Source organism: Oncorhynchus gorbuscha, unplaced genomic scaffold (genome assembly GCF_021184085.1).
Source record: "Oncorhynchus gorbuscha isolate QuinsamMale2020 ecotype Even-year unplaced genomic scaffold, OgorEven_v1.0 Un_scaffold_1900, whole genome shotgun sequence".
Lineage (NCBI taxonomy): Eukaryota > Metazoa > Chordata > Actinopteri > Salmoniformes > Salmonidae > Oncorhynchus > Oncorhynchus gorbuscha.
The window spans coordinates 22,330-47,567 of record NW_025746551.1 but is presented as its reverse complement, the minus strand read 5'-3'; the positions used below and the strand labels follow the sequence as shown (position 1 = coordinate 47,567).

Here is a 25,238-nt window from a genome sequence, read left to right as displayed (position 1 = left end):
GAGAGGATATCTGGGTTATATTCTATAGGGAGAGGATATCTGGGTTATAGTCTATAGGGAGAGGATATCTGGGTTATAGTCTATAGGGAGAGGATATCTGGGTTATATTCTATAGGGAGAGGATATCTGGGTTATATTCTATAGGGAGAGGCTATAAGGGTTACATTCTACAAGGAGAGGCTATAAGGGTTACATTCTACAAGGAGAGGATATCTGGGTTATAGTCTATAGGGAGAGGATATCTGGGTTATATTCTATAGGGAGAGGATATCTGGGTTATATTCTATAGGGAGAGGATATCTGGGTTATATTCTATAGGGAGAGGATATCTGGGTTATATTCTATAGGGAGAGGATATCTGGGTTATATTCTATGGGGAGAGGATATCTGGGTTATAGTCTATAGGGAGAGGATATCTGGGTTATAGTCTATAGGGAGAGGATATCTGGGTTATAGTCTATAGGGAGAGGATATCTGGGTTATATTCTATAGGGAGAGGATATCTGGGTTATATTCTATAGGGAGAGGATATCTGGGTTATATTCTATGGGGAGAGGATATCTGGGTTATAGTCTATAGGGAGAGGATATAAGGGTTACATTCTACAAGGAGAGGATATTTGGGTTATAGTCTATGGGAGATATCTGGGTTACATTCTATAGGGAGAGGATATCTGGGTTATATTCTATAGGGAGAGGATATAAGGGTTACATTCTACAAGGAGAGGATATCTGGGTTATAGTCTATAGGGAGAGGATATCTGGGTTATATTCTATAGGGAGAGGATATCTGGGTTATATTCTATAGGGAGAGGATATAAGGGTTACATTCTACAAGGAGAGGATATCTGGGTTATAGTCTATAGGGAGAGGATATCTGGGTTATATTCTATGGGGAGAGGATATCTGGGTTATATTCTATTGGGAGAGGATATCTGTGTTATATTCTATAGGGAGAGGATATCTGGGTTATAGTCTATAGGGAGAGGATATAAGGGTTACATTCTACAAGGAGAGGATATTTGGGTTATAGTCTATAGGGAGAGGATATCTGGGTTATATTCTATAGGGAGAGGATATCTGGGTTATAGTCTATAGGGAGAGGTTATCTGGGTTATATTCTATGGGGAGAGGATATCTGGGTTATATTATATGGGGAGAGGATATCTGTGTTAAAGGCACGAAACAGAAGAAAACAGAGTAAAACAGGAAGGTGTCTGAAGATGTCCAGTACGAACTGCCCACTTTGAAGAACATACCCCAGCCGGGAAGAGAAATGGAGTTTCCATCATCATGGGAAAACCTGACTATGATACTATGGAGATCCCAGAGTGGGATTCTGGAACTTGGACATTAGTTCACACAGATTGGAGGAATTACCCTTTTTGGATAAGTGTGTCTACATCATGTGGCTTCCATCGCACTATTGGGAGATATTCCTTTCAATATATGGGGAGATATTCCTTTCAATATATGGGGAGATATTCCTTTCAATATATGGGGAGATATTCCTTTCAATATATGGGGAGATATTCCTTTCAATATATGGGGAGATATTCCTTTCAATATATGGGGAGACATTCCTTTCAATATATGGGGAGACATTCCTTTCAATATATGGGGAGACATTCCTTTCAATATATGGGGAGACATTCCTTTCAATATATGGGGAGGCATTCCTTTCAATATATGGGGAGGCATTCCTTTCAATATATGGGGAGACATTCCTTTCAATATATGGGGAGATACTCCTTTCAATATATGGGGAGACATCCCTTTCAATATATGGGGAGACATTCCTTTCAATATATGGGGAGATATTCCTTTCAATATATGGGGAGACATTCCTTTCAATATATGGGGAGATATTCCTTTCAATATATGGGGAGATATTCCTTTCAATATATGGGGAGACATTCCTTTCAATATATGGGGAGACATTCCTTTCAATATATGGGGAGATATTCCTTTCAATATATGGGGAGATATTCCTTTCAATATATGGGAAGACATTTCTTTCAATATATGGGAAGACATTCCTTTCAATATATGGGGAGACATTCCTTTCAATATATGGGGAGACATTCCTTTCAATATATGGGGAGACATTCCTTTCAATATATGGGGAGATATTCCTTTCAATATATGGGGAGATATGGAGAGACATTCCTTTCAATATATGGGGAGACATTCCTTTCAATATATGGGGAGATACTCCTTTCAATATATGGGGAGATATTCCTTTCAATATATGGGAAGACATTCCTTTCAATATATGGGGAGATATTCCTTTCAATATATGGGGAGCCATTCCTTTCAATATATGGGGAGATACTCCTTTCAATATATGGGGAGATATTCCTTTCAATATATGGGGAGACATTCCTTTCAATATATGGGGAGATATTCCTTTCAATATATGGGGAGATATTCCTTTCAATATATGGGGAGACATTCCTTTCAATATATGGGGAGATATTCCTTTCAATATATGGGGAGATATTCCTTTCAATATATGGGGAGACATTCCTTTCAATATATGGGGAGACATTCCTTTCAATATATGGGGAGACATTCCTTTCAATATATGGGGAGATATTCCTGTCAATATATGGAGAGACATTCCTTTCAATATATGGGGAGACATTCCTTTCAATATATGGGGAGACATTCAGTATATAAAAGACCATTTCCATGAAGTACCACAAGAAGGGGATCAAGTTGGATACAATACTTTATAACTTGGTATCTTTTAATGATCGTTCTGAGAGCGAATCCATCAAGGCCTTGGGAACGATTGAGTATTACTAATGAGGGAAAAAAACAAAATACTATTTAAAATGTGGACATTTTTTTTTTTTTTTTACCACAGAAAAAAAGTTTGGACGGAGAACACATCTCCTGAATACTAAACAAATGGAGGACGTGTGTATTTTTATTTATGTTGTTAGAAAATAAGTATGAAATGTAATAACCTTATTACAGTATGTAAAGTATGTGGATACAAATTCTGACATTTTATACGATTTATGAGTTACTAAGCAGGCTTGTGGTCAATTCAGGAAGTACAGATATTCCAATTCTCTTCAATGCATTGTAACAAGGGGAACATTCCTCATTTCGTTTACTCTTATGAATTGAATGGACCCCAAATCCTGGTTATTAAGAGATATTTGATAAAATAATAAAAGTTTGATTGAAGTGCCTGTTGTGGGAAAATGTACAAGGTTTAATTTTGAAATGTGGTTGAAATGTGGTTGAAATGTGGTTGTGCTCGAGCAGTTTTTCCCTCTTGTTATTGTCATTCAGACAGATCTTATGGAGCTGTTAATAACCTGTCTGAAATGTCCAGTTGATCAACTACTTGTCATGTTAGCTAGATAGGCAAACCAGCTAACTTAACCATCTGAAATCTAGTCATCATCCAGATCACATGACCAGAGGCCTCAACCCCAGTGCACCCCCCCCCCCCATTCATTTTGTTGAGTCAGGTATCATATGAACACAAGGCATGTCACAATGTGTAGAATGGCAGGAAATGAGCTTTTAAAACAGAACAAAAGTCTCTCCACTAACAAGAGGGGTGTGACCAGTATGGGGGTCAAATGGGGTCGCTCGGTGAGGGTTTTGTTACTACGCTGATAAATTACAATATCTATCCTGACCTTTGACATTAGTGTGAGCTGATCTTCTGAAACAGGAGTAGAGTACCACTACTCTACAGCATCTATTAGAAGGGGGACTGACAGTGACAGTGTGAGCTGATCTTCTGAAACAGGAGTAGAGTACCACTACTCTACAGCATCTATTAGAAGGGGGACTGACAGTGACAGTGTGAGCTGATCTTCTGAAACAGGAGTAGAGTACCACTACTCTACAGCATCTATTAGAAGGGGAGATGACAGTTACATTAGTGTGAGCTGATCTTCTGAAACAGGAGTAGAGTACCACTACTCTACAGCATCTATTAGAAGGGGGACTGACAGTGACATTGGTGTGAGCTGATCTTCTGAAACAGGAGAAGAGTACCACTACTCTACAGCATCTATTAGAAGGGGAGATGACAGTGACATTGGGTGGTCCTTCTGTAGCTCAGTTGGTAGAGCATGGCGCTTGTAACGCCAGGGTAGTGGGTTCGATCCCCGGGACCACCCATACGTAGAATGTATGCACACATGACTAAGTCGCTTTGGATAAAAGCGTCTGCTAAATGATATATATATATATACATACACACACATACATACATTAGTGTGAGCCGATCTTCTGAAACAGGAGTAGAGTACCACTACTCTACAGCATCTATTAGAAGGGGGACTGACAGTGACATTGGTGTGAGCTGATCTTCTGAAACAGGAGTAGAGTACCACTACTCTACAGCATCTATTAGAAGGGGAGATGACAGTTACATTAGTGTGAGCTGATCTTCTGAAACAGGACTGGAGTACCACTACTCTACAGCATCTATTAGAAGGGGGACTGACAGTTACATTAGTGTGAGCTGATCTTCTGAAACAGGAGTAGAGTACCACTACTCTACAGCATCTATTAGAAGGGGAGATGACAGTTACATTAGTGTGAGCCGATCTTCTGAAACAGGAGCAGAGTACCACTACTCTACAGCATCTATTAGAAGGGGAGATGACAGTGACATTGGGTGGTCCTTCTGTAGCTCAGTTGGTAGAGCATGGCGCTTGTAACGCCAGGGTAGTGGGTTCGATCCCCGGGACCACCCATACGTAGAATGTATGCACACATGACTGTAAGTCGCTTTGGATAAAAGCGTCTGCTAAATGATATATATATATACACACACACACACACACATTAGTGTGAGCTGATCTTCTGAAACAGGAGTAGAGTACCACTACTCTACAGCATCTATTAGAAGGGGGACTGACAGTGATATTAGTGTGAGCCGATCTTCTGAAACAGGACTAGAGGACCCCTACTCTACAGCATCTATTAGAAGGGGGACTGACAGTGATATTAGTGTGAGCCGATCTTCTGAAACAGGACTGGAGTACCACTACTCTACAGCATCTATTAGAAGGGGAGATGACAGTTACATTAGTGTGAGCTGATCTTCTGAAACAGGACTAGAGGACCACTACTCTACAGCATCTATTAGAAGGGGGACTGACAGTTACATTAGTGTGAGCTGATCTTCTGAAACAGGACTAGAGTACCACTACTCTACAGCATCTATTAGAAGGGGGACTGATAGTGATATTAGTGTGAGCCGATCTTCTGAAACAGGACTAGAGGACCCCTACTCTACAGCATATATTAGAAGGGGAGATGACAGTTACATTAGTGTGAGCTGATCTTCTGAAACAGGAGTAGAGTACCACTACTCTACAGCATCTATTAGAAGGGGGACTGATAGTGATATTAGTGTGAGCCGATCTTCTGAAACAGGACTAGAGGACCACTACTCTACAGCATCTATTAGAAGGGGGACTGACAGTGATATTAGTGTGAGCTGATCTTCTGAAACAGGAGTAGAGTACCACTACTCTACAGCATCTATTAGAAGGGGAGATGACAGTTACATTAGTGTGAGCTGATCTTCTGAAACAGGAGTAGAGTACCACTACTCTACAGCATCTATTAGAAGGGGAGATGACAGTTACATTAGTGTGAGCTGATCTTCTGAAACAGGAGTAGAGTACCACTACTCTACAGCATCTATTAGAAGGGGAGATGACAGTTACATTGGTGTGAGCTGATCTTCTGAAACAGGACTGGAGTACCACTACTCTACAGCATCTATTAGAAGGGGGACTGACAGTGATATTAGTGTGAGCTGATCTTCTGAAACAGGAGTAGAGTACCACTACTCTACAGCATCTATTAGAAGGGGAGATGACAGTTACATTAGTGTGAGCTGATCTTCTGAAACAGGACTGGAGTACCACTACTCTACAGCATCTATTAGAAGGGGGACTGACAGTGATATTAGTGTGAGCTGATCTTCTGAAACAGGACTAGAGGACCCCTACTCTACAGCATCTATTAGAAGGGGGACTGACAGTGATATTAGTGTGAGCTGATCTTCTGAAACAGGACTAGAGGACCCCTACTCTACAGCATCTATTAGAAGGGGGACTGACAGTGATATTAGTGTGAGCTGATCTTCTGAAACAGGACTAGAGGACCCCTACTCTACAGCATCTATTAAAAGGGGAGATGACAGTTACATTAGTGTGAGCTGATCTTCTGAAACAGGACTAGAGGACCCCTACTCTACAGCATCTATTAGAAGGGGGACTGACAGTGATATTAGTGTGAGCTGATCTTCTGAAACAGGACTAGAGGACCCCTACTCTACAGCATCTATTAGAAGGGGGACTGACAGTGATATTAGTGTGAGCTGATCTTCTGAAACAGGAGTAGAGGACCACTACTCTACAGCATCTATTAGAAGGGGGACTGACAGTGATATTAGTGTGAGCCGATCTTCTGAAACAGGACTAGAGGACCCCTACTCTACAGCATCTATTAGAAGGGGGACTGACAGTGATATTAGTGTGAGCTGATCTTCTGAAACAGGACTGGAGTACCACTACTCTACAGCATCTATTAGAAGGGGGACTGACAGTGATATTAGTGTGAGCTGATCTTCTGAAACAGGACTAGAGGACCCCTACTCTACAGCATCTATTAGAAGGGGGACTGACAGTGATATTAGTGTGAGCTGATCTTCTGAAACAGGACTAGAGGACCCCTACTCTACAGCATCTATTAGAAGGGGGACTGACAGTGACATTTAAAGAAATGGGGCACTTCACTTTTTATAATTATTTTATTGAATCCAATCATTTGAAGATGCATCTTAAAAGTCACTGACAAGAGGTCCATTGCATCAAAACGAAAATTAAAAATGTTATATTGTTCGGTTGCTTTAAAAAACAAACAAGTCCCTGATTTAACACGTACAGCAGATCACTCAGATGGTAAAAGTCAAATGGTCCGTTCTGATCGTCATCTTTGACTCCCGATCCTGTTCCTCCAACACCACGTTTTCTGTTTCACTTCCACAGCAAATAACTCAAGACATTAAATGCTTGTTTAGATCAGTGCATTTGAACTCTACACAAATCTACATTTCTAGTTTAAAAGATGTCAGAAAAGCAAATGGAAACTTGTGCAACTTTTACAAGTAGTGGCTTTCCCCACACGTGGATTTAGCCTGTCTAAAATCATAACATCTCGATCCACTTTTAAATGTACCGCAAAACACCCTAAAACATTGACTGCTTCCCAATTCTCCAAATCCATGACAAGTAGTGTGCAGAACAAGTGTACACTTCAGGAAAAGGGTAGATGATGGATAGTGGAGAAAGAGGACGTAGCCAATGGTTGTAGTTCTACTTGGACTTAGCGAAGCCCACCCTGTTGTTGTCACGGTCGAACACAGTGTAGTATTGGCCAATGAATACATCTCCCAGGATCCACAGCGGCCCGGCGGGGGCGGGGATGTCCAGGCCCATGAAGCCACTCAGGCAGATGGTCTTACCAGCCTGGCTCTCCTGGAGTGGGGGAAGGAATAGACGCAGTCAGAGGCAGAGCAGAAGGGGGAAGGAATACAGAGACGCACACAGTCAGACGCAGAGCAGAAGGGGGAAGGAATACAGAGACGCACGCAGTCAGACGAAGAGCAGAAGGGGGAAGGAATACAGAGACGCACGCAGTCAGACGAAGAGCAGAAGGGGGAAGGAATACAGAGACGCACACAGTCAGACCCAGAGCAGAAGGGGGAAGGAATACAGAGACGCACGCAGTCAGACGCAGAGCAGAAGGGGGAAGGAATAGACGCAGTCAGACGCAGAGCAGAAGGGGGAAGGAATACAGAGACGCACGCAGTCAGACGCAGAGCAGAAGGGGGAAGGAATACAGAGACGCACAGAGTCAGACGCAGAGCAGAAGGGGGAAGGAATACAGAGACGCACACAGTCAGACGCAGAGCAGAAGGGGGAAGGAATACAGAGACGCACACAGTCAGACGAAGAGCAGAAGGGGGAAGGAATACAGAGACGCACGCAGTCAGACGCAGAGCAGAAGGGGGAAGGAATACAGAGACGCACACAGTCAGACGAAGAGCAGAAGGGGGAAGGAATACAGAGACGCACGCAGTCAGACGCAGAGCAGAAGGGGGAAGGAATACAGAGACGCACACAGTCAGACGAAGAGCAGAAGGGGGAAGGAATACAGAGACGCACGCAGTCAGACGCAGAGCAGAAGGGGGAAGGAATACAGAGACGCACAGTCAGACGCAGAGCAGAAGGGGGAAGGAATACAGAGACGCACAGTCAGACGCAGAGCAGAAGGGGGAAGGAATACAGAGACGCACAGTCAGACGCAGAGTAGAAGGGGGAAGGAATACAGAGACGCACAGAGTCCCAGATCGTGTCCAGTAAGCACCAAACAGTTTGAAACAGAGAGGTACTAACTTGTTCATTGCTGAAATGCTCATTTTTATTTTCTGTTGCATAATGTTTTGCTACGGTGTGCACGAATGAACAAGAGCCCGATATGTAAATGACCAAACGACAGAAATACTAACATCGTAGCCAACAGAGGGACGGTTTGTAAGGAAAGTTCAATGGGCCATTATTACGCAGTAATAATTGTTGAAATAACAATTACATTCTGAGACAAGCATTCAAATCAATGTACGTGGTCTCCCATGGTTCTGAGAATGGCTTAGTGAACTAAACAATGGCCTGTTCGTGTGGTATAATGACTGACTGAGCGAAAACTGTTGCTATGATTGTTGAATTAGACTCTACCGCCCTCTGCTGGATATCTGGATATCTGCACCCCCCTGCTGCTGGATATCTGCACCCCCTCCCCCTGCTGCTGGATATCTGCACCCCCTCCCCCCTGCTGGATATCTGCACCCCCTCCCCCTGCTGGATATCTGCACCCCCCCTCCCCCTGCCGGATATCTGCACCCCCTCCCTCCCGGATATCTGCACCCCCTCCCGGATATCTGCACCTCCCCCCCCCCTTGCCGGATATCTGCACCTCCCCCCCTTGCCGGATATCTGCGCCCCCCCCTTGCCGGATATCTGCGCCCCCCCCCCCGGATATCTGCACCCCCTCCCCCTGCTGGTCTGCACCCCCTCCCCCCTGCTGGATATGTGCACCACCCCCTCCCCCTGCTGGATATGTGCACCCCCTGCTGGATATCTGCCTCAACATTGTTTTTCTCAAAGTAAGATGTCCAGTAGATTCTCCAGATAGAGACAGAGAGGAGAGAAAAAAATAAAGCCAAAGACTAACCTTGAGGACGTACTGCTCTGCAGTCAGACTGTAGGACTGTCCTCCCAGGTTGAATGTGATGACAGGCATGGTGGGAATCTTATCACAGTTCACCATGTACTGAAACACAAGCGGAAACAGTCAGTGAAGGCGCTACTGTATTCAGCAAATAAGTAGAGTAGAGTTCTAAGTAATAGGAGACGGGCCAGGGCAAGAGGGACTTCATTTAGCTGTAGTCGGGGACCACAGTGTTGAACTAGAGGAGGTGGGGGAACGTAGCTGTAGTCGGGGACCACAGTGTTGAACTAGAGGAGGAGGGGGAACGCTGTAGTCGGGGACCACAGTGTTGAACTAGAGGAGGAACGTAGCTGTAGTCGGGGACCACAGTGTTGAACTAGAGGAGGAACGTAGCTGTAGTCGGGGACCACAGTGCTGAACTAGAGGAGGAACGTAGCTGTAGTCGGGGACCACAGTGTTGAACTAGAGGAGGAGGAGGAACGTAGCTGTAGTCGGGGACCACAGTGTTGAACTAGAGGAGGAACGTAGCTGTAGTCGGGGACCACAGTGTTGAACTAGAGGAGGAACGTAGCTGTAGTCGGGGACCACAGTGTTGAACTAGAGGAGGAACGTAGCTGTAGTCGGGACCACAGTGCTGAACTAGAGGAGGAACGTAGCTGTAGTCGGGGACCACAGTGTTGAACTAGAGGAGGAACGTAGCTGTAGTCGGGGACCACAGTGTTGAACTAGAGGAGGAACGTAGCTGTAGTCGGGGACCACAGTGTTGAACTAGAGGAGGAACGTAGCTGTAGTTGGGGACCACAGTGTTAAACTAGAGGAGTAGGGTTGATCCTGTGTCTTACCTCTCCCTGGATGAGTGGTGTTGCTCCGATGGCCTTCTGCAGGGCCTTGACCTCGGCCGCGGGGCCGGTGATGAGGGACGTGCCGGTGTCCACGATGGCCTCACAGCCTCCCTTACACAGACTCAGCTTGCTCCCCACACCCATCCTGTACAAACACACACAGGTTTGAATCCAGCTCTCTTGGTGGGAGGGCTGCATAGTTACACAAGGTAACAATAGATCTGTCCTCAGAGCAGTAAATGCCTTTTCACAGGCTTCTCTATTTAAAACACGAAACCAATAACTCATTTAGGTTTACAGTTCCCTCCCGACACAGTGAAAACAGCATTGATTTCATTCATGCTCGCAGTCCACAAAACTGAATTTTGCAGAATGCAGTTACATCTAGACAATACTTTAAAACAAGACAAAACAATATAAAACATTCAATTCAATTAAAAAAGCCTCCAGGTGATTTTACTCGACCAGCTCTGTGTTGGTGATGACGTCCCACGACCCTTCTGGATTCTTCAGTACAGCCATTGACATTTTGTAGTCTAGTGGATTCTTCTCGGTGCTTGAATTGACATCTTGTCGTCTAGTGGATTCTTCTCGGTGCTTGAATTGACATTTTGTCGTCTAGTGGATTCTTCTCGGTGCTTGAATTGACATTTTGTAGTCTAGTGGATTCTTCTCGGTGCTTGAATTGACATTTTGTAGTCTAGTGGATTCTTCTTGGTGCTTGAATTGACATTTTGTAGTCTAGTGGATTCTTCTCGGTGCTTGAATTGACATCTTGTCGTCTAGTGGATTCTTAGTCCCTCAGATAAGCCTTTGAACAGAGTTCCTTGCCTTTTTCAATTTGGTTTGTGATCATCAAGATCAAATCATGGAGTCTCCACAGGTCTTGTTTTTGTCAACCGGTTTTAAACCTGGGTGGAATTTGACGAGGGTCTTGGTAGGTAGATGATTTAAATCCCCACATCATACAACACCTGCTTCAGGTGACTTCAACTTCAGAGTCGATGGTGTTGATGAGATCATCAACGGCTTCCTGTTGCAGTTCCTTCTCATTGGCCGCTCCGGGTGCAGCTGTATCCAGACACACTCTTCTCTTTAGGTCCGCCCGTCTCCTAACCTGGGGACTATACACACACATACGGCCACTCTTCCTTTCACATTAAGACAGATTTCTGTCCTTTCTGAACAGCCTCTATGTTTAGAGACTCATCTGTAATGTTCTCCATGTGTCCATGTTTCTGTTAAACAACCAACTTCTGTCCTGGATAATGTGAGCAAAAGTTCAAACTCATCCACTTTGTTTTGCAGAGATTTAGAATTGCAGGTTAGCATATTTAGCAGACAGTGGGGAGGTTTAGCATCTTATGCTTTCTTAATTGCAGTTGAGACTCAGTCCCTTGGCACGTCTACATGAGACCGAAACCAAGAGTGCAAATCTTTGTTTACCTCGACCGGCCTTGGTTCCTCTAAGAAGGCTTCTAGCTCGCAGAATGTTGTTTTCCGGAAGCTTCGGTTTGACGTGTGGAGCGAAGGGTAAGGTCGAAGGGTAAGGACGAAGGGTAATCACAAAATGTTTGTGGTGTCCATTTCACCTGCTCAAAAAAGTCCTCAAAAAAAAGTTGAATAAACTGAATAATTCTGACACAGAACTGACCACAGACATACTAATATAGTGTCCACCAACAGATGGTTAATGTAGAAGGAGACTCCACCAGAACTGACCACAGACATACTAATATAGTGTCCAACAACAGATGGTTAATGTAGAAGGAGACTCCACCAGAACTGACCACAGACATACTAATATAGTGTCCAACAGATGGTTAATGTAGAAGGAGACTCCACCAGAACTGACCACAGACATACTAATATAGTGTCCAACAACAGATGGTTAATGTAGAAGGAGACTCCACCAGAACTGACCACAGACATACTAATATAGTGTCCACCAACAGATGGTTAATGTAGAAGGAGACTCCACCAGAACTACCACAAGCAGAAGTGGCAGCACATAAACAGGAGAAGGAAGAGAACTCACCCGTCCATGTGGATCTGCCAGTAGGCCTGGCGGCTGACGTCGAGGTACTGGAAGTCTCCACTGTAGTACTTAGGGTCAGTTCCTCCCAGCAGGAGCTCCCCGCCGGGCTCAGAGTCTGGGTTCCTGACACACACAAACAAGACCAAACAGTCTTTTTATTATTTATATAATAATGTCTTTGCAGAGCAGAGACAAACTCAGACTTGTTGTGCTAGTTTCCTGGATACAGATTAAACCTGCTACTTTGAGGCGTTTTGGTAGGCCGTCATTGTAAATCAGATTGATTTCTTAACTGACTTGCCTAGTTAAATAAAAATAACCAACTATTTCAATAGACATGGGGCTGTTTAGTTACAGTATAGGCTTATCTCATCCATGTCCAGGAAACAAGGCCTAAATCTCCAACAAGGACTCCGGAGCCAAATAGGTGAGGCACTCCTCTACGTCTCACCTGTTGAGGTAGAAGGAGAACACGTTCTGCTCTACTTTCTTCTGGCTCATGATGTTGTCGAACGGCGGAGCGACCCCGTCCACAGAGATACGGGGGTAGGCCATGCCCAGGATGCCGTCAAACTTAGCAGCGATGAAGGCTACGCCAGGCTGCTTGATGGCCTCACCGAACCCCTGGTCCTCTATGGACAGGCCTCCAATCTACCAGAGAGATGAGCAGTACATCTATTATAAACACTATGGACAGGCCTCCAATCTACCAGAGAGATGAGCAGTACATCTATTATAAACACTATGGACAGGCCTCCAATCTACCAGAGAGATGAGCAGTACATCTATTATAAACACTATGGACAGGCCTCCAATCTACCAGAGAGATGAGCAGTACATCTATTATAAACACTATGGACAGGCCTCCAATCTACCAGAAAGATGAGTGTTTATAATAGATGTCCATAGAGGAGCAGTACAGGCCTCCAATCTACCAGAGAGATGAGCAGTACATCTATTATAAACACTATGGACAGGCCTCCAATCTACCAGAGAGATGAGCAGTACATCTATTATAAACACTATGGACAGGCCTCCAATCTACCAGAGAGATGAGCAGTACAGCCATTATAAACACATCTATAGACCGTCAGGTCTCCAAACTGACACCTAACAGAGAGATTTATTTTTTATATTGTCAAATAAAATAACATTTCAGGCAGAAAATTGGAAACGGTGTTAAAAATCATTAAGAACAAAAAAACAGCCTTAAAAAAAGGGCATTGTTTTGGAGAATAGTGACAATGGATTTGATTTATACAGCAACGTTTCAGAGGTCTATTTAAACAAGAGTGTAACCTTGGAACCTATCGTGCACCTGTCTTGGCTGAGGTACCCAGACAGACTGCCAGACCCATACTGGAACCTACCGTGCACCTGTCTTGGCTGAGGTACCCAGACAGACTGCCAGACCCATACTGGAACCTACCGTGCACGTGTCTTGGCTGAGATACCCAGACAGACTGCCAGACCCATACTGGAACCTACCGTGCACGTGTCTTGGCTGAGGTACCCAGACAGACTGCCAGACCCATACTGGAACCTACCGTGCACGTGTCTTGGCTGAGGTACCCAGACAGACTGCCAGACCCATACTGGATGGCGAAGGCCGTTCCGTTCTTCACATACGTACTGGACTTGGCACCGTTATACTTGTGGTGAAGCACTGACAGACAGAGAGAAGAGAAGTGTCACTTTAAATCTGTCAAACATGGCCAATATCAATAGTTCTATAACCTAGAAGGAAGAACACGGTGAAGCATTTTGAGAGAGGACATTTTGCTCCTTTGCACCCCATTATTTCTATCTCTACTTTGCACATTCTTCCACTGCAAATCTACCATTCCAGTGGTTTACTTGCTATATTTTATTTACTTTGCCACCATGGCCTTTTTTGCCTTTACCTCCCTTATCTCACCTCATTTGCTCACATTGTATATAGACTTGTTTATACTGTATTATTGACTGTATGTTTGTTTTACTCCATGTGTAACTCTGTGTCGTTGTATCTGTCGAACTGCTTTGCTTTATCTTGGCCAGGTCGCAATTGTAAATGAGAACTTGTTCTCAACTTGCCTACCCGGTTAAATAAAGGTGACCTGGCCTACCCGGTTAAATAAAGGTGACCTGGCCTACCCGGTTAAATAAAGGTGACCTGGCCTACCCGGTTAAATAAAGGTGACCTGGCCTACCCGGTTAAATAAAGGTGACCTGGCCTACCCGGTTAAATAAAGGTGACCTGGCCTACCCGGTTAAATAAAGGTGACCTGGCCTACCCGGTTAAATAAAGGTGACCTGGCCTACCCGGTTAAATAAAGGTGACCTGGCCTACCCGGTTAAATAAAGGTGACCTGGCCTACCCGGTTAAATAAAGGTGACCTGGCCTACCCGGTTAAATAAAGGTGATCTGGCCTACCCGGTTAAATAAAGGTGATCTGGCCTACCCGGTTAAATAAAGGTGATCTGGCCTACCCGGTTAAATAAAGGTGATCTGGCCTACCCGGTTAAATAAAGGTGATCTGGCCTACCCGGTTAAATAAAGGTGATCTGGCCTACCCGGTTAAATAAAGGTGATCTGGCCTACCCGGTTAAATAAAGGTGATCTGGTCTACCCGGTTAAATAAACAAATAAAATAATTTAACTAAATGGAGGAAAGGCATTTGGCAGAAAGAACAGACAAAGAATAAAAACAGAGGATTCTTAGAAACAGATTAAGCATAGAATTGGACTAAGAGGCACATACAGCTCGTTAATATTCATGCCGCTTATAAAAACCAGTGTTCTGGAAGTGAGTAGGTCTTTCTAGCTCCAGTCACGTGTGTAGGAGTCAATGGCCCATTCCCCAAAATGCAACCCTAGACCCCTACGGACTTGTGTAGGATCTGCGAGGACGTGACAACTGTATCGATACATGTGGGATTGAGTCAGTGTAGTGTCGACTTACAGCAGGCGATGTCTGTGAAGGAGCAGTGGATGGAAGGGACCCACAAGTTAGAGGAGCCTGTATCAAACACTACAGTGAATGTCTGGACGGGAGTCCCCAGGCCGATCTCACCGTAGTACTGAGCCTGGAAAACACACACACACAAAAAACAACTGTGGTTTCTAGGAGCCAATCAAACGGGTCCCGGACTAGAAAGCAGGAAGTAGGATCTTTACATTAAAGTGGACTCCTAAACTGGTGGAGTACAGAAGCCCAGTTTCAGCTGGTTCTTCATATACCTATTCCCTCAGAAGAACAAGCTCCACTATGCTTTGGTCACGTTGTAGGGATACAGTGAAGGCAATCCCTGCCAACAGGTTGAGCTGAACACATCTGGCACCATCTACCTACACGTGTCTGTTCATGCACGTCATGCGAGTAGTTCAGTCCATTCTACATCCAAGACTGATAGAGAAGTTGGCTCTGCCAAGTGTCAAACGGTTTATCTGAAGTAAAACAGGTCAGAGTGATCTCTTCTCCTCGTCACGCTGTTGAACATACAAGTCAGCTAACCTTCTGTTCAAGAGCAAATAATAACTACACAGTTTAATAATTACACAGAGTCAACTTCCCTCTTTCTAGGACTCCAATCTACCATTTTATATCTTCGGTCAATCCAATAGGTCTCAGTGATTTATCTTCTCCTAGTCACGTTCTAACAGTCAGCGAACCTTCTGTTGTAAGCAGAGAATGAACGATTACTCAACACGATGACTCAACTTCCTTTTTCTAGGACTCATAGGAAATGAAACTCTTCAGTCAATTCAATCCTCTTGAGAGACTGCTTGATCACTTCATTGTGATTATATTAGCAGTCTTAGTGTGTTCGTACCAAAAAGGCTCTACTCCCTACATAGTGCACCTCTTTTGACCAGAGACCTATGCACTCTATTCCCTATATAGTGCACTACTTTTGACCAGAGACCTAAATCAAATCAAATTTTATTTGTCACATACACATGGACCTATGCACTCTATTCCCTATATAGTGCACTACTTTTGAGCAGAGCCTTGTTGGGGAATAGGGGGCCATTTGTGGACACAAAGCTTTCTCCTATTAAAGAGCTGACTATTGAAAGGACAACAGGTTCATTCATTCACTGTGGTTGTATTGTGGTTGGTTGATATCGAAGTGGTTTGATGTGAAAGTTTCAATTACTCTGCAAGATGTTATGAAGAGTCTGAAACCATTCCATGTTGAAAACGGTATTCAGTCACAGTTCCAACTTTTCAAGCTTCATAGGAGGATTTACGTGACATTTTATATGGTAGATGTGTGTGTGTGTGTGTGTGTGTGTGTGTGTGTGTGTGTGTGTGTGTGTGTGTGTGTGTGTGTGTGTGTGTGTGTGTGTGTGTGTGTGTGTGTGTGTGTGTGTGTGTGTAACCTTGTACCTACCGTTGGATTAATCTACATACCGCAACTCGTTTTCTGTGAGAGTCTAGGAAACAGTGTAAACCACAACCTTTTCCTGTGTGTGTGAACATCCCTCAGCTCAGTGGAAGGAACTATCAGAGTCCCGGACAAAAACACTCAGAAACCAGAACGATTACTATACCGTGTAGGAATCTTTATCCAATGCTGATATCATGAACACTCATTGGCCAGTTTATTAGGTACACCCCTCCATTCACAAAAATGGTTCACTCCTACAGACAGTGAGTCAGGTGGCCATGGCTTGCTATATAAAGCAGGCAGACTGGCATTGAGCCATTCAGTTACTGTTCGATGGAACGTTAGAAATGGACCTAGACCTAAGCGACTGAGCGTGGTATGAGTCCGTGCCAGGCACGCCGATTCCAGTATCTCAGAAACATCCGGCCTCCTGGGCTTTTTACGCACGACGGTGTCTAGGGCAGGGCTAGCCAACCCTGTTCTTGCAGTGCCACAGGTACTGCAACAAGGCACCACACCTGGTCTGTTAAATCAAAAACAGGAAGTGCCCGCGGCATTCCAGGACCAGGGTTTGTCTAGCCTGGGTCTAAGGTTTCCCCGAGAATGATGCGACAAACATCCAGACAGCAGCAGTCCTGTGGGTGAAATCAGCTCGTTGATGAGAGGTCAAAGGAGAACGACAAATCGTGCAAGTTAACAGGCGTGCCACTGTAACGGATGTGAAACGGCTAGCTAGTTAGCGGTGGTGGTGCGCTAATAGCATTTCAAATCGGTGACGTCACTCGCTCTGAGACCATGAAGTAGTAGTTCCCCTTGCTCTGCAAGGACCGTGGCTTTTGTGGAGCGATGGGTAACGATGCTTCGTGGGGTGTCAGTTGTTGATGTGTGCAGAGGGGGTCCTTGGTTCGAGTCCGGGTAGGGGCGAGGGGACGGTCTAAAGTTATACTGTTACACCACAAACAGACGAATAACGGCGCAGTACAACAGTGGTGTGCAGAACGGCATCTCGGAACGCAACACTCGTCAGCCTTCGTCACAAATGGGCCATTGCAGCAGACGACCGGATTCCACTCCCATCAGCTAACAACAACAAGAAGCAGCTCCAGAGGGGAACACATTAACCAACACTGGATTCCACTCCCATCAGCTAACAACAACAAGAAGCAGCTCCAGAGGGGAACACATTAACCAACACTGGATTCCACTCCCATCAGCTAACAACAACAAGAAGCAGCTCCAGAGGGGAACACATTAACCAACACTGGATTCCACTCCCATCAGCTAACAACAACAAGAAGCAGCTCCAGAGGGGAACACATTAACCAACACTGGATTCCACTCCCATCAGCTAACAACAACAAGAAGCAGCTCCCGAGGGGAACACATTAACCAACACTGGACAGTTGAGGAGAGGAAAAGAGTCACTTGATGGCAGAGTCAGGATTTGGCGTCAGCAGCAGCAGTCCATGGCCCAGTCTCAACTGGAGTCAACAGTACAGGCTGGTGGCGTTGGTATAATGGCCCCGTCTGGCCTGGTGTCAACAGTACAGGCTGGTGGCGTTGGTATAATGGTCTGGCCCCGTCTCCTGGTGTCAACAGTACAGGCTGGTGGCGTAATGGGGTGGGGAATGTTTTCATGGCACACGTTAGGTCCCTTGATACCAATTGAGCTACATGCTATGCCCCAAGAATTCAAGTTGTTCTGGATGCAAGGTGGGGTGGTGGGGGGTCTGACCCAGTACTAGATGGTGGCCTAAAAAAAAAACTAGAGTGTACAAGGCCTTATTTTTTTTCTGGTGTTCAGATTAAACTACATAAACACAAAGCCTAGTCGATTTGCCGAGGATAAACCGTACATTAGGTCTACAAATTGACAACTGATCAGGCTCAGGGAGCTTAGAAGATCAGGCCTTCCTTGCTCTCAGTCACCAGTCATATGACCGACTATTCCTAGTTCCTGTTCGGTCACACAGAGAAAAGACCCAACACTGATGGGAAGCTGAGTTACTCGTCATATGACCAACTATTCCTAGTTCCTGTTCGGTCACACAGAGAGAAGACCCAACACTGATGGGAAGCTGAGTTACTCGTCATATGACAAACGTTCTTGTTCCGTCACACATAAACAAACAAATCTGATTACCCAACTTTAAAAAATAGGGAAATGTGAAATCAGAAGGGATCTTCAATCTTCCCTTCAGGACAGAGAGGGGGATTGGGCTTGGCCTTGAAACGCTACTAATTCAGCTAGCTAGGAGGACTAGAAGGAAAGGCCGGACTGGCGACAACAGATTCTTTGCTGGCCTGCCTGCTTGGCTTTTAGCTTGTGCTACAGTGCATTAGGGAAGTCAAGGGTGACCACTCCATTGGCACAGGTCACCTACGTTCCAAATGGCACCCTACTTCCTATTAAAGTGCACTACTTTTGACCGGGGCCCATAGCACGGCTCTGATCAAATGTATAATATATAATATAATAATAATATATGCCATTTAGCAGACGCTTTTATCCAAAGCGACTTACAGTCATGTGTGCATACATTCTACGTATGGGTGGTCCCGGGAATCGAACCCACTACCCTGGCGTTACAAGCGCCATGCTCTACCAACTGCACTACGTAGGGAATAGGGTGCCATCTGGGACGCATCCCACGGGTAACTACTCCACTCCCAGGTCCCTGGTTAGTAGCGACTAGAGGATCTACTTACATCCATAAAGTTCTTCAGGGTTTCTGGAGTGGGTTCATTACTGGAGGAGGGGAAGCCCAGGTTGTTGTACTTGGTGTGTTCCTGCCCGGCCAACAGCTCTTCTGCTGCCTTGCCCGAGTCAGTCAGGGTACGCCTGATGGAACGGAACTTCCTCAACGGAATTCTGTGGGAGAGAGAAGAAGAAGGAGAGGACGGGGAAGAGAGAGATACAGGATGAGGGAAAGAGAGGGAGACATAGCGAGAGAGAATTTATTAGAGAACTCCTTTGAAATGGTTAGCCAGCCCTGAACAGTTGGTAGGTCAAGCAGAATCTCAGCAGGTCTACTGGTCAGCCCTTTCTAGGATCTACTCAACCAAGTTCCTGCTGGGAAAGAACTTCTGAATAGTTACAGGTCTCCTAATCTCAGACAGACACAGTGAAGAACACTGGTGCCAACATCCTTTGCAAGCTATAGAAGAAGTGGTCCTTCTGTAGCTCAGTTGGTAGAGCATGGCGCTTCTAACGCCAGGGTAGTGGGTTCGATCCCCGGGACCACCCATAAGTAGATTGTATGCACACATGACTGTAAGTCGCTTTGGATAAAAGCGTCTGCTAAATGGCATATATTATAAGTGCTGCATGTAGCAACCTAGCTATGTGTAATATCTGTTTTACAAGGACACTGCCAAATGGGAAACATGAACAATGTAACAATCAATGAGGCATACACTAATCATGACTATTGTTATCAGACAGGTTAAGGTCAGTTTATTATTACTTGGTCTAACGCCATGTCTGTAGACATTTATAATGGGACAAGTGTCACTGGTCTGCACGACACTTTAGAAAACAATTATCGGCAACTGTCGCAACGTCCGTTGTCGTGGTTACCGGGCAGCCACAGCAACCAGACCAAATCTTACTGTGACAAATTGATGCAGGAGTTATAAAATCCTCCGATTGAATGACATTTTTATTTCATCCCACCAATTCTCTGTAAGTTCACCACTACTTTGTAAATAATGTTGTGGGTTTAGTTTCCTGTAATAATGAAAAAATTAGCTAAAGTTAAGACGTAAGCTATACTATGGTCATTAACGTTATTTGAACTAGCTAGCTAACGGTAATTAACTAGCTAGCAACGAACCAAAACATTGTTTAGAAAATAGCTTTTAGTTGCCTGGCTTGCTAGGTTTCCATTAATTCACTTTTGAACGGATGGGTTTATTTTTGTTAACATAGAGAAAGTCTACAATTTGGAGCACCGGGCTGCTGTGCTGATTTAATGCTACAAGTTTGATATAATATAATGATCTCGCTACGACAGTTGTTACTACATGAAACACGGTCTGTAAACCAGCCTTTTATCTAATGTACTACTGCATGGACACAGGTCAGACGGTCTGTAAACCAGCCTTAATCTAATGTACTACTGCATGGACACAGGTCAGACGGTCTGTAAACCAGCCTTAATCTAATGTACTACTGCATGGACACAGGTCAGACGGTCTGTAAACCAGCCTTAATCTAATTTACTACTACTGCATGGACACAGGTCAGACGGTCTGTAAACCAGCCTTAATCTAATGTACTACTACTGCATGGACACAGGTCAGACGGTCTGTAAACCAGCCTTAATCTAATGTACTACTACTGCATGGACACAGGTCAGACGGTCTGTAAACCAGCCTTAATCTAATGTACTACTACTGCATGGACACAGGTCAGACGGTCTGTAAACCAGCCTTAATCTAATGTACTACTACTGCATGGACACAGGTCAGACGGTCTGTAAACCAGCCTTAATCTAATTTACTACTACTGCATGGACACAGGTCAGACGGTCTGTAAACCAGCCTTTAATCTAATGTACTACTGCATGGACACAGGTCAGACGGTCTGTAAACCAGCCTTAATCTAATGTACTACTGCATGGACACAGGTCAGACGGTCTGTAAACCAGCCTTAATCTAATTTACTACTACTGCATGGACACAGGTCAGACGGTCTGTAAACCAGCCTTAAATCGCGTTTGGGATATTGACCTTAACTATTCTATTTTGACATGGTCACAAAATGTTTGCCTGGGCGAGAAACTTAACACTCGCTAATGGAAAACAACAAACACTTTGCGACTTGATCAAATGTAATTAACGTCACTTTCTAGCCCAAGGTCGTCTTCACTATTCATTCAGCAAAGTAAATATTCACAAACCTAGCTAAGCCTATCTATGTTGTAATACTAGCTAGCTATTTGACTGAGGACGTAACTGGTGGCTCAACTGTTTTCTAGCTGACAAGCTAGCTCGGCTAATATAACTTGACTTTACTTACCGGACGAGTGCATCAGATGCCAAAGCAAGTGCCGCGAAAAGACACAGGTACAAAACCTTCATTTTCCAGCTGCAGAATAACTTTAGCTACAACCTGATCCGCCAGCACAATGACTGGACAATTTGACTTGAGATAACAACAACAGAATTTTATCACCTGACTGTGTCGACGTCGAGTCAAAATCATGTGATGATGGGTGCGTTCCAGGAGTTAAGGCAGCTGCGCATGCGCATTGCCAATTGGTGCGTTCCAGAAACACACATTTGGCGCAGACCTGCGCTGAATATAATAGATTTACAATGTCTGCAAAAGCGTTTACGGTCTTCAAATGTGTATTTCTTGAACACACCCAATCCGTACTGTCATGCTGTCAGAGATGGGCGTGTCTATCAACTTGTGGGTCCAGGGACTACAGTTGAAAATTAGCCAGCTGGCTAAAACCAGCACTTTTACTGAAATGTTGATTAATGTGCACCAGTGGAGGCTGCTGAGGGGAGGATGACTCATAATAATGTCTGGAACTGAGCGAATGTAATTCTACTGATTCAGCTCCAGCCAATACCGCCAACCTCCTGTCATGTGCTCTGTCCCTGCAAAAATAAACTCAATAAAGTCAAGTGTAAAACCAAGACACAATGTATCGTTAATCCAGACCAGAATTTGACGTAAATATATTTGATATTTGACACTGTTTGCAGACAATAATATGGTCTTGATGGCTTTGTACTGCATAGGCTACAAGTCATGTATATTGTGGGACTGGATAGGAAATTTGAGGATAGGATATATCAGGGTAGGAAAGGATGGGATATATCAGGGTAGGAAAGGATGGGATATATCAGGGTAGGAAAGGATGGGATATATCAGGGTAGGAAAGGATGGGATATATCAGGGTAGGAAAGGATGGGATATATCAGGGTAGGAAAGGATGGGATATATCAGGGTAGGAAAGGATGGGATATATCAGGGTAGGAAAGATAGGATATATCAGGGTAGGAAAGATAGGATATATCAGGGTAGGAAAGATAGGATATATCAGGGTAGGAAAGATAGGATATATCAGGGTAGGATAGAATAGATATATCAGGATAGGATGTGAAGGCACTGTTGTGTTGTAGGAAGTGATAGGACCTCAGCCCTGCCTATGTGAAGGCACTGTTGTGTTGTAGGAAGTGATAGGACCTCAGCCCTGCCTATGTGAAGACACTGTTGTGCTGTAGGAAGTGATAGGACCTCAGCCCTGCCTATGTGAAGGCACTGTTGTGCTGTAATAATAATAATAAATAATAATAATAATATATGCCATTTAGCGGACGCTTTTATCCAAAGCGACTTACAGTCATGTGTGCATACATTCTACGTATGGGTGATCCCGGGAATCGAACCCACTACCCTGGCGTTACAAGCGCCATGCTCTACCAACTGAGCTACAGTAGGAAGTGATAGGACCTCAGCCCTGTCAATGTGAAGGCACTGTTGTGCTGTAGGAAGTGATAGGACCTCAGCCCTGCCTATGTGAAGGCACTGTTGTGCTGTAGGAAGTGATATAACCTCAGCCCTGCCTATGTGAAGGCACTGTTGTGCTGTAGGAAGTGATATAACCTCAGCCCTGCCTATGTGAAGGCACTGTTGTGCTGTAGGAAGTGATATAACCTCAGCCCTGCCTATGTGAAGGCACTGTTGTGCTGTAGGAAGTGATATAACCTCAGCCCTGCCTATGTAAGTCGCTCTGGATAAGAGCGTCTGCTAAATGACTTAAATGTAAATGTAAATATAACCTCAGCCCTGCCTATGTGAAGGCACTGTTGTGTTGTAGGAAGTGATATAACCTCAGCCCTGCCTATGTGAAGACACTGTTGTGCTGTAGGAAGTGATATAACCTCAGCCCTGCCTATGTGAAGACACTGTTGTGCTGTAGGAAGTGATATAACCTCAGCCCTGTCTATGTGAAGACACTTGTGCTGTAGGAAGTGATAGGACCTCAGCCCTGCCTATGTGAAGGCACTGTTGTGTTGTAGGAAGTGATATAACCTCAGCCCTGCCTATGTGAAGACACTGTTGTGCTGTAGGAAGTGATATAACCTCAGCCCTGCCTATGTGAAGACACTGTTGTGCTGTAGGAAGTGATATAACCTCAGCCCTGTCTATGTGAAGACACTGTTGTGCTGTAGGAAGTGATAGGACCACGGTAAAAGTAGAACAAAGAACATGTTGTGTACAGTCCCCATTACAAACAATCCTAATCATTGAATAAATGCTGCTTTTAAAACATATATACAGTAAACAGTCTGCACGCTGACTGTTTCTCTATACATGAACCTAGAACCTGTGGTTTGAATAGATGTTACATAATCAATAGCTAAATCATGTGGGGACATTATGTCTTGTAACCTATTAGCCTTAATGCCTCAACAAACGTGACTCACTTCTCTAAAAAAAGCCTTTATTCCACTCTGACTTTGCAAATATTTAGAGAAGAAAGCAAGTATGCCTTTTGAGCAATGAAGTCTCTATACTGATGGTTACTCGTGACAGACAGCTGAGATTTGGTCATGGGTGACGAGATTATATGCTGACCAATGAAGTCCCTATATGCTGACTAATCAAGTCTATAGTGTGTTAGACCTGTGATACTGCTGATCATTGATGTGAATATGTAACATGGGTTAACTGTTGCTGTACGTAGGTAGACATATTCCTGCTCTCCTATCTATTATAGGATGTTGTTTATTATTCAGAGAGAAAAGGATAAGACCCTTGACAGTTGGATGGATGCTTGATTGAACTCCATTGCTCTTTCGCCCGGCCAAGACACTTCTAAAAATAATGGGTAGGTTTTTAAAGAAATATGTTTGACATGCCACCAAGCTGACCAGAGGACAATGTGGAGCCACCACTGTACTGAGTAGGCTAGTTTTAACAAATGATTTCACATTGCATGAAGTGCTGAGAGATTGTTACTGGACAAGAGGATCAAACCGTTGATCAAGGTGCTGTTCTCTCTTCTGTCAGCAGTCAGCACTATAGAGCACCTGTCTTCTACCAGCAGTCAGCACTATAGAGCACCTGTCAGCAGTCAGCACTATAGAGCACCTGTCAGCAGTCAGCACTATAGAGCACCTGTCTTCTACCAGCAGTCAGCACTATAGAGCACCTGTCTTCTACCAGCAGTCAGCACTATAGAGCACCTGTCAGCAGTCAGCACTATAGAGCACCTGTCTTCTACCAGCAGTCAGCACTATAGAGCACCTGTCTTCTACCAGCAGTCAGCACTATAGAGCACCTGTCTTCTACCAGCAGTCAGCACTATAGAGCACCTGTCTTCTGTCAGCAGTCAGCACTATAGAGCACCTGTCTTCTACCAGCAGTCAGCACTATAGAGCACCTGTCAGCAGTCAGCACTATAGAGCACCTGTCTTCTACCAGCAGTCAGCACTATAGAGCACCTGTCTTCTACCAGCAGTCAGCACTATAGAGCACCTGTCTTCTACCAGCAGTCAGCACTATAGAGCACCTGTCTTCTACCAGCAGTCAGCACTATAGAGCACCTGTCTTCTACCAGCAGTCAGCACTATAGAGCACCTGTCTTCTGCCAGCACTATAGAGCACCTGTCTTCTACCAGCAGTCAGCACTATAGAGCACCTGTCTGAAAGTATTTTTAACGTAAGTA

General features: G+C 44.5%; 1 protein-coding gene across 2 annotated transcripts; it reads right to left on the bottom strand.

The window, feature by feature from the left end:
- Positions 1-6,788: 6,788 nt before the first annotated feature.
- On the bottom strand, positions 6,789-21,741 carry LOC124024511 (cathepsin D-like). Of its 2 annotated transcripts, XM_046338431.1 has the most exons (9): positions 21,568-21,740; positions 19,254-19,416; positions 15,113-15,236; positions 13,715-13,833; positions 12,619-12,818; positions 12,168-12,290; positions 10,130-10,274; positions 9,291-9,389; positions 6,789-7,534 (listed from the first exon to the last, which is right to left on the bottom strand). In XM_046338431.1, exons 1-9 carry the CDS (start codon positions 21,627-21,629, stop codon positions 7,373-7,375), a joined length of 1,197 nt encoding a protein of 398 aa, XP_046194387.1. In that variant the 5' UTR covers positions 21,630-21,740; the 3' UTR covers positions 6,789-7,372. The 2 variants fall into 2 exon arrangements, with proteins under 2 accessions (XP_046194387.1, XP_046194388.1); XM_046338432.1 differs by lacking the exons at positions 6,789-7,534; positions 9,291-9,389 and adding an exon at positions 9,955-10,055 and having other exon boundaries at positions 10,099-10,274; positions 21,568-21,741.
- Positions 21,742-25,238: the final 3,497 nt, after the last annotated feature.